At 40.8% G+C, this 10,717-nt stretch overlaps 1 protein-coding gene across 2 annotated transcripts; it reads right to left on the bottom strand.

The window, feature by feature from the left end:
- Nucleotides 1–146: 146 nt before the first annotated feature.
- bbs10 (Bardet-Biedl syndrome 10) lies at nucleotides 147–6,218 on the bottom strand. Of its 2 annotated transcripts, none has more exons than XM_085461719.1 (4): nucleotides 5,757–6,218; nucleotides 3,607–3,822; nucleotides 2,553–3,518; nucleotides 147–2,402 (listed from the first exon to the last, which is right to left on the bottom strand). In XM_085461719.1, the coding sequence occupies exons 2-4, from the start codon at nucleotides 3,771–3,773 to the stop codon at nucleotides 1,568–1,570; spliced, it is 1,968 nt and encodes a 655-aa protein (XP_085317845.1). In that variant the 5' UTR covers nucleotides 3,774–3,822; nucleotides 5,757–6,218; the 3' UTR covers nucleotides 147–1,567. The 2 variants fall into 2 exon arrangements, with proteins under 2 accessions (XP_085317845.1, XP_085317847.1); XM_085461721.1 differs by lacking the exon at nucleotides 5,757–6,218 and adding an exon at nucleotides 5,012–5,560.
- Between the last annotated feature and the right edge of the window lie 4,499 nt (nucleotides 6,219–10,717).

Raw genomic sequence — 10,717 nt, 5'->3', positions numbered from 1 at the left:
AATAAAAGTGGACCATAAAATAATATGACCTGCAATTATTCCCAAACGCTGTAATAGTAAACAAGTTGGAGAACATTTAACTGCACCTGTTCTTAGGTCACTTGGTAACATTCATAACTACAATGAAAATATAAGAGTTACACTGATTCACTGTTAGACTGAGCTTTATTTACATTTTAGATTTAGCTGCTCACGATACAGCATGCTGCAAGAGTTAGACGTGCGTAGGTGTCTCCATAGGACTGACAACAATGACAGCTACACTCAAGCTTGTTTCCTTTTTCGCAGTAGGAAAAAGAAAAAAAAACATTGGGAAAACTCCCTCAGCTTCCCCTTCTTTGATATTGGCAGCTATCAGCTGACTGACTCCCTTAGAACACAAACAAAGACAAGAAGTGTCTTTGTTTCTTAATTGTGCTGTTACAAATATTTTATGGAAAGTTTTTGTCTTCAAAACTAATGACACGGTAGTTACGGTAAACAGTATGACTAGTTAATGTCTTTATGACTCACAGTTTCCATCTAAAAAGCGGCGAGTATAGAAGTAAATAGAGTTTGTGTTCCTCTGATTACAGCACAAGGAAGCATGCTATGATTTGGTTGTTGACAGCCGGGTGTTGCCCTTCTAAATGCCTCAATCGTTTTTTGGAGATAACACTGATTATAAAAAAGGACTGTTTTGTGAGATGATCTGTATTTAAACCGTTTGTGTAAGGGACAAACTAGCAAGGGAATAGGCCAGGAAAATAGAAAAGGAGAAGAAATTTTAGAGAAAATCTATGAATATGAATAATACTGAGAAAAAAGGCATTAACACATTCTCGCTTGGAAGGTTTGCAACACATAAAAATATTTCGCAACTGCACATTCCGTATTACAAGTGTTTAATGCCTTCTTTTTTACTGCCAGACCTTGCCTTGATTCAGGACAGGATGCTATAGACCACTTTAACATTTTACTGCCACAGAAACTGCAACCAACCACAACATGGTCATAAAACTGAAAATACCATCTGTGTCTTGCAATAAAAATATATTTTGTTGGAACAAAATATACACAGTGGCAAGGTGAATAGCACTGGTTGCCTCACAAAAAGATGTTCCTGAGTTTCCACCACCATGTCGGGGCCTTTCTGTGTGGATTTTGCATGTTCTCCTTGTGTTTGCAGGGGTTCTCTCCAGGTTCTCCGGCTTCCTCCCACAGTCATGCAGTCAAGACATGCAGTTAGTGGGGTTAGGTTAATTGATCATTCTAAACTGTCCATAGGTTTGAATGTAAGTGTGAATGGTTGTCTGTCTCTATGTGTTAGCCCTGCAACAGACTGGCGACCTGTTCAGGGTGTACCCTGCCTCTTGGTCTATGGTAGCTGGGAAAGGCTCCAGTTCCCCCGTGACCCTGACAAGGATAAGTGGAAGAGAATGGACAGATAGTTGGATATATCTTGTGGGTATAGAAAAATCACTGTGCCAAAAATGTATTAAAGTGCTAAGTATTTACTCCATCTTTGACATGAGGGAGCACTGAGAGAAAATATGTTTATGGCTTTTATCTTAACTAAGACACAATCTCAGTCCTCGCCTTCGTCCTCTGTACCCTCCCAGGAAGTCCTGGTGAGTCTACGCGACTGGGTGTGTAAAGCAGTGTGTGTAGGCAGGACAGCGTCCACCTTAAGGAGACTTGCGACACACTGCAATACAGCAAGAAGTAGCTGGTATTTACAGGAGACAGATTCAAGGCCCAGATCCAACTCTGAAACTTTTGACAATTTGTCACCCTCTCTACAACAATGCAAGCTTAGTTTACCATCCCCCAGAGGCCCTTCGACCTGTATAGGGCTTATAGTATTTTCTCGTTTATATACAAGGCTAAAAGGGTGGGAATCATTTGGAAACTTACTAACAAAACTTATGACCCTTCTTTGAGACTCCAGGAAATGGTGCGGACTGTGAGAGTAAATCTTTTGAGGCACGCTCAGTAGGGCATTTGCCAAGAGCTGGGAAACAGAAGCATCTATATTTAGGTCAGGGGAAACTGAGCAACTATGTCCATGTTGTAGGAGGGCATAGTGTAAGAGAAGCTCAAATAACCCACCAGCAGATAAAACACAGCCTGGCTTTAACACACACTTTTGAATGGGCTGTATAGCGATGGATCTGTATGCGGTTTCCTCGGTCAGACTATCTGTATGTAAAGATGCGCCTTTATGCGACTGCAGGGTGCTCTTTGATGTTGTGGTTGCAGCTGCATGCATGGGCTCCCAAGTTCTAAGTAGCATGCGAATGGCATCTTGTAAAGCACATGCATACTGCTCAATCTGTCCTTCCCCTGGGGCACAGATGATCAGACTGCAGGGTTTGATGGTGATTCTTTCTTCCGAGTCCTGGAAAGCCACATGGACATACCTGTGGAAGAGACAAAACCCATACATTAAACTAAACAAAACAGCATTAATTCCTGTTTTGGAGATTACAGATAATGCTAAACTTCCTGTTGCTATCTATAATATTATACGAGCACACTACATTACTCAAGACGAAGTGTGTTTTTTATACCTGTGGGCTCCGAGCTGTATCGGCCGGCAAAAAGCCAGTGTGGCTACGTGCTCTGATTCAATCATTGAACAGTCCCAGATTGGAGTAGTTCCACTTAGCTGGGAAAACAGAGAAAGTTCATCTTCACTGACACATTCTACAAGGCACATCTCTGCCTGTGTGGCTAAAGCCAGGACAGCAGCAGACTGTTTTACTGCAGACAGAAGCACACAAACACCCAAAGTCTGCAGCTTCGCAATAATACCCTGCAGTGAGCTTTCCATCCAGGAGCTAAAGTGTAAAATACTTCTCTCCTCCTTCATTCTGCCTCTACATCCCAACTCAAGCACGTCTCCTGTGCTGAGCAATGTTGGTTGCAGCGACCCGGTGAGAACTACAGCTTTAACTGGCTGGTGGTCAGTCTTAAGCGGTGGCGTGGCAAAGTCCCTGTGGATTACCTGCCCCTCGATTAAACGTGAAGAGCGGACAGGAAAGCCCGACACAGGTGTATGGAGGGCAGGGAAGTAGTCGCTTACAAGCTGCAGAGAGAATGAAGGTAGTTGATTTTTAAACTTCCAGTGACTGAGCAGCTCACATGTGAGGTGACTACTGAAGTCACAGTGCGTGTAACCACAGCGTGTGTGAAAAAATGATCTTAGCAGCTTTTGAACACAGAGATTGTTTGTGAGAGATGGCGTTTGTGCTTCCACAGTGAAATCTTCCCACGAAATGCAGCCTCCATAAGGGACCACTCCCGTAGCAATGAGCTCATCCAACTCCTTCAACCCAAATGCTAGCAGTTTGTCAGCCAAGTGTCTGGCAGTGGAAGCCTCTGCTGCTTTTGTTGAGCTATAAGAGTGTGACACATTAGACTCCTTGCTGGCTGCTGCATGAATCAACCGTAGCAATGATGCCAGCAGCAGGATAAAGGTTTTGGATCCATCGCCTGTTGCAGAGCTATGCTTCCAGACACACTCCACCACCATCCTAAAATGAGGAACACACAAACACGTCACCAAGGAGTTAAACCTAGAAAAATATGTATAATCATTCAAGTAAATGTTTGACTGTTAACCTGGCCAACGGATGCTCCAGATGTAGTGCCGTGAGAATGCGTGTCCCACTGCGGCTCAACATCGCCTGTCCCGTGTCTCGTGTGAACAGCACCTGTCCTCCTTCAGGGCCAAAACTGCGAAGGATGACCGCCTCCAAGACACCGACTGCCTGCAGGACATGTTCCATGTGTAAGTGCCCCAATGGCGGAATCCTTTCTCCCAGGAATGAGCACAGACTGAAATTTTAAAAAGTCAGAATTTAAACTGCGACCTGCAATAAATAAATAAATACATAATATATACAAACCCAGTATTTTTATTCTTTAAAACATGAACCCTCCTAATTAAAACACTATTTGGATTTACACACAACATACTGGCTCGCTGTAAAGCGGTATTTAAACATTAGTGTTGCATGCAGTGTAGGAAAGGTGTCAGGATAAATCTACCATGGCTGCCTATGCTTGGCAGACACTTAAAAGCCTTTCAGAGGATATAGAGACAATTAAGTAGACAGGTCTCGACTGCCAAATCAGATATATGGTTGGTAGACTTGGGATGGCTGGCGGGCCATGATTTAATTAAGGGATCTAGGACTTCATGTGTTGGAAGTTGACCTGACTGCTTAGAGAAGCAATGAGAGGGCGTAACTGTAGACACTATTAGATCCTACCTAAGTGAGAAAGCAGTAATGATGATGAAGAATGTTAACAATATCTGACTCAGAGGCGTGGCTGCTTGTCTTTTTTATATATGTGGAAACAGGAGCCACACTGGGATAGAGTGGGTTCAAAGGAAATCGAGGTTTGACTTTGACTGATCGTATAATGACAAAAACCAAAATTAGTGCAGTTGAGGGTTTGGAGATGTAATTGCAAAGGAAATCCAAATCCCGCTTTTCTGAGAAACACAGAAATCTTGGCAATGTGATAGATCCTTAAAAGCAAAGTAAGAAAATCAAATCTATGACAAATTATGTAGGTAGGTTAGAGAGTGGAGAAATTTTATTTTGGTTTACAGATCTATTGGTTTCCACACTAGAAAACTGTTTACCCAAAAGCTATTGAACCATACTGTATTGAACAATATCTATAACAACAATGCTTAGTGAATATTTTTCCGTTAAACAACATTAATTATTAAAGCATGGCAATAAATATATAGTATGCAAACCATGTTTGTTTGGTTTTTTCTCGGAGAGAAACCGTTTACTTAATGAAACAGAAATTATAGTTTAACAAATGGGCAGAAATAACAGGAAAATGCTCAGATCTTTGTCAAATAAGTAAAACAGACCCACTGCCTGCAGTGTACAGCAGGGGACTCATTTATATGTGTCACACACGTCATTTGAACGGTACGTAACACTGAACCAGGAAAAGCTGTGCAGTAGAAAAATAAAAATTAGGTTCAAGAGGAATTTACCTAATAAATCAAATCTGACGCACACAAATCTCTATCTTGTTAGAAATGTCGATATATGACTTGTATTATTATGTATTTTCAGTGGCTTTTATGTATTTTATGCATTGTAATCTAAATGTTGACACTGTGGGCCATCAATATCGTGAAAATAAGCAGAAGAGTTCTTCTCCCTGATTAATCATAAACGTCTCGGCTCTTACACCCGACCTCCACTGCAGCGCACTTCCAGAGTCTCGAGACAAGGCAGGCGTACTTGCTTCTAGACACGACTTATGATGGATATCGGATTTAGGGATATTATAGGGAAATTGTTAATTTCTGGAGGACGAAAACGTCCACGAGGTGCACTTGCTCAAAAGCCTAGCACAGTTAGCTTTACCGATTGGGGCGGACTATATTCAGTTCTGCTCTATGAAATGTAATCGTCGGAGATTCTTTTTTTTAACTACTGTTCTTTATCTGCCAAGACCATAAAAACCACAAATAAGAGTTTCTTAGCACGAATCGTCAACCTTACTGTAGCTTTAACTACAATATACGGCAACCGGTATCATAGTTACTATGGTTACTATGCTAGCTACGTTAGCCAAATAGCTAGACTTAGAAAACAATTGAAACCACCGGCGGTTTCCGCCAGCCTATTTCATTTAAAAAATCCGGGTGTGTTTTAGAATATCTTGAAATATACCTTCTCTGATTTCTAAAAAAAATAAAACGTGGCTTGATTTTTCAGGACTTTGCTCACCGTTAGTTAGAAAGGATCGCTCGCCTCTGTGCTTCTTCTTTGGTTGAGGTACCTTGGATTAGAAATCGCTGCTTCCACCTAGTGTATCCAGCCAAAAATGATCACAGCTACACGACATTTGTTGATCTCTTTCCAATGGTTTGCAATTTAATATACATTTAGGAAATACTGCCGGATAAGTATACCAGATATACTTAGTTGAGTTCTTTCCCCGCCACCACGCCACAAAATACAATAACGAAATAACAACAAAAAGACTTTAGTTCATATCAAAGTTATATTTATTTTATCTCTCTTAAGGCTTTCCAGGCTGTTCTCGCTCCTGTCGTTAGCTGATGTTTGTACGAGACTTTATTAGCGACAATGAAAACAAGGCAGCATTCAAAGCCTGTCTGTATTTCTTCACCTTGGGGTGCTTATGGATATATTATCGCTATTAACCTAAAAAAAAAAAACGTTTAAGGTTCTTTATTATTGATAAATGAGCCACATGAGAGCTGTTACTTACTTTAAACAGAATTTATTATTATTATTATTATTATTATTATTATTTAACTTTAAACAGTTTTCTTCGGGCCAAGAACTGCGTGTGACGTCACACTGGCTACCTGCTGTGACCTATCAATGCGTTCTTCGGGGTGGGCGTGGCTTCTGACATGCGAGGCTATAAATAGCCAAGAGCAATGCCAGTAAAGCTCAGTTCACAAAGCATTTATGCATCAGAGCAGCGAGTGTAATTTAAGCGCATTTAGTTTACAAACAGCACACATGTCTAGCACAACTCCAACTACACATCAAATGAATCCCACTTCTCCAATTCAGAGTTTAAATAGTACAGACTTTAACATGAATACTCCACTCACTTACACCTCAGTGGAAACTTGGGAGTTACTCATCAACCACTTTTTTGGTACAATTGTACCACAGTGGCAATCTCTGGTACCGTTCAAACCAGAGTACTGTGACTTTCATCTGCTTTCCACTTTGTTAACAGACATGCTGAAGTTTTGTAAAATGTTAGTGAGATCAACTAGGGAACCCACAGAGAATGGAGATCCAACCTCCATGCAGACCTCTGAGGTCTGTCTTCAGTCCATGGGCACAGACTGCCCCGAGAAAACAGAGGATACAGGAGCAAAGGACAGCATCCTGAATGAAAGCTCTGTGGATGAGCACGGTGATAATGAAAACTTAGAAACTCCAGGACTGGAGGCTGAAGCAGCCCTAGACTGCATATCTGTGGGTAATTCAAACACACAACTCGAAACAATAGACACAGCAAAGCCAAAAAAGAGCTGTATGAAGAAAAACCTCACAGCTGATACAAAAGACTTTGACAAAACAGAATCTTGTCTCCTGGAAAACAATGTGAAGCTAGAAGTACCTGAGTCTGACACTGAGTCTTTAACTTTTTCTAGTATCAGTCTGCTGTCTGATTCTCTAAGTGAAAGCTCTGTAGAAGACCAGGGATTGGAGGCTCAACCAGTTGTAGGCTGCATATCTGTAGACAACTCAAGCTACAGAGATGAAACAGAAAGTCGAGGACTGAAAGATGAGGCAACCCCCAGATTTCAGGGATTCCTCAGTGACAGTGAGTCTTTAACTTCTTGTCAGATCAGTCCACTATCTGATTCTCTGAGCGAGGAAAAGTTGTGTGTCAACAAAGTTATTCAGATGGTGGTTTCAAAGGCCATAGACAACGTCGCCTCTAAACACAAGCTCTTCACAGAGCGCCTCACTCCTGACTGCATTGGTGATCGCCTGCTTGAGAAAATGTGGCCAGAAATTAATGACAAACATTTGGATCTATCTCCAAAAAGCCTAAAAAATATCCACGAGGCCATTTTAAAGGATCTTTGCAAAACACACAAATGCAAGGAAAAATATTTGATTTTTAGTCTGAGGGAGCAGCTTGATAACATTACTGTTCCAATCTTCACCAAACACCTGCTGGGATTACCAAAAAGAGTACTCAGTGTATCTAAAAACTGGGACGAGTACTGGGAGCTTGTGGAAAAATTCACTAGAGATCTGGTAATACACAGTATGGCCGAACTAAATGAGACGACGACATGGCATTCAGGAACAACTGACTTCATTGTACAGAGGCTTAGCCAAAAGATCTGGAACAAAATTTTGTCCAAAAAATATAAAATCTCCCTAGAGAACATTGAAGAACTCAGCTTGACAGTATACAATGATCTCCATGAAAAGTGGCATTCTCCAGGACAGTTCATGAAGTTAAGCAACCCAACGGTTGACGAAATAATTGTCAACACTTTCAAAAAGCATGCCAAGCTGAAGAGACAAAGTATCATCTCTAGGATTTTCTCATGTGCACACTAAATGAGTGCAAATGAGAAAAAGGTGTGCTATTTTAAGACAAGCACACGTGCTTGTCTTAAAATATTTATTTAAATTGGTCCATCTCATCTAAACTTAGTTTTAAAACCAAGTTTAGATGAGATGGACCAATTTTAATTGGCAAAAAAAAAAAAAAGAGTGGTTAAAATAACCACTCTTTTTCTCCTGCCTTCCTTCCCTCATCCCCAACTGGCCAAGGCAGATGGCCACCCCATTCCTGAGCCTGGTTCTGCTGGAGGTTTCCCCCTTGTAAAAGGGGTTTTTTCCTTCCCACTGTCGCCAAAGTGCATGCTCTTGGGGGTTGGAGTTTCTATGTATTATTGCATGGTCTTGACCTTGCAATAATACACCTTGAGGGAAGTGGAGGGGGGTGGTTTGGCACCGTTTCTTAACTTAAAATGTCCAATTACAACAGGACATTTTAAGTTAAGAAACAGTGCCACACCAAAATAAATAAAAAAAATAAAAAATAAAATGAAATAAAAATACATTTTGTGTTGTTTCATTTCATTTGCTGAAAATGGGATATCAGATTAGTTTAGTGTGTAAATAAAATACCTTCCATCTGGTGTTGTACCTCTCTCTGTCTTTCTGTAAGGTAGATCACGAGCCAATATTTTCCCCATGACTCCACCAATCAGCTCGTGTCAATCTGGAGTTTACCTGCATACATCCTGTTCACTCTGTCAGAAGTTTGGCGCCTGCTAGTGATTTAGGAAACACCCCCAGATTGCCTGGTGATAGTCACAGTTTAGTGTGGGCAGTAGCCTGCTCAATACAGTGTATAATTACGTATATATCTATAACGACTCATTACGTTATAACTACATTAGTGTACTTTGTTTCCTTAGCTCAGGCCTGCTGGAGATTGCCTTTACTCTCAGAGGGACTTATCCGAATTAAAACAGGTCTCTTAACGTAGAGCATAGAATAGAACTTTATTAATCCCTTTGGGGAGGTCAATTTATTGTTTATTTTTGAGCATGTGGTTTCTTTGTCTGTTCTTCCCATCCTCACTCAACCTTAAAAAAGCAGTGCAGCTGCATGGCTGCAGATGTATGTATGTTCCCTATGTTTGCTAGTACCACTTAATTAAATAACCTGAGCTCTTTTTACGCCTCCACTTCACAGAATTCAATAATTAAATAACAACCCAAAAAGTTTCAGTTCTATTTATTGTTCATTCTTATGGATTTGCACCTCTGACACACAAGGATAAATTCAGCAGCGTGTGAGAAAGAGGAGGAGAAAGTCGGAGCAGGGAGCACCAACCTAGAGATGAAGAAGAGAACAAGAGAGATCAGACATGATAGCCAAAAAAATATTGTGATAGTAGCCTATTTCATTTAAAAAATCCGGGTGTGTTTTAGAATATCTTGAAATATACCTTCTCTGATTTCTAAAAAAAAATAAATAAAACGCGGCTTGATTTTTCAGGACTTTGCTCACCGTTAGTTAGAAAGGATCGCTCGCCTCTGTGCTTCTTCTTTGGTTGAGGTACCTTGGATTAGAAATCGCTGCTTCCACCTAGTGTATCCAGCCAAAAATGATCACAGCTACACGACATTTGTTGATCTCTTTCCAATGGTTTGCAATTTAATATACATTTAGGAAATACTGCTGGATAAGTATACCAGATATACTTAGTTGAGTTCTTTCCCCGCCACCACGCCACAAAATACAATAACGAAATAACAACAAAAAGACTTTAGTTCATATCAAAGTTATATTTATTTTATCTCTCTTAAGGCTTTCCAGGCTGTTCTCGCTCCTGTCGTTAGCTGATGTTTGTACGAGACTTTATTAGCGACAATGAAAACAAGGCAGCATTCAAAGCCTGTCTGTATTTCTTCACCTTGGGGTGCTTATGGATATATTATCGCTATTAACCTAAAAAAAAAACGTTTAAGGTTCTTTGTTATTGATAAATGAGCCACATGAGAGCTGTTACTTACTTTAAACAGAATTTATTATTATTATTATTTAACTTTAAACAGTTTTCTTCGGGCCAAGAACTGCGTGTGACGTCACACTGGCTACCTGCTGTGACCTATCAATGCGTTCTTCGGGGTGGGCGTGGCTTCTGACATGCGAGGCTATAAATAGCCAAGAGCAACGCCAGTAAAGCTCAGTTCACAAAGCATTTATGCATCAGAGCAGCGAGTGTAATTTAAGCGCATTTAGTTTACAAACAGCACACATGTCTAGCACAACTCCAACTACACATCAAATGAATCCCACTTCTCCAATTCAGAGTTTAAATAGTACAGACTTTAACATGAATACTCCACTCACTTACACCTCAGTGGAAACTTGGGAGTTACTCATCAACCACTTTTTTGGTACAATTGTACCACAGTGGCAATCTCTGGTACCCTTCAAACCAGAGTACTGTGACTTTCATCTGCTTTCCACTTTGTTAACAGACATGCTGAAGTTTTGTAAAATGTTAGTGAGATCAACTAGGGAACCCACAGAGAATGGAGATCCAACCTCCATGCAGACCTCTGAGGTCTGTCTTCAGTCCATGGGCACAGACTGCCCCGAGAAAACAGAGGATACAGGAGCAAAGGACAGCATCCTGAATGAAAGCTCTG

Source organism: Copadichromis virginalis, linkage group LG7 (genome assembly GCF_057382275.1).
Source record: "Copadichromis virginalis isolate Kocher_CV1m ecotype Utaka linkage group LG7, C_Virginalis_male_GT1.1, whole genome shotgun sequence".
Classification (NCBI taxonomy): Eukaryota; Metazoa; Chordata; class Actinopteri; order Cichliformes; family Cichlidae; genus Copadichromis; species Copadichromis virginalis.
The sequence above is the reverse complement of the archived record's forward strand: the minus strand, read 5'-3'. Positions and strand labels throughout refer to the sequence as shown.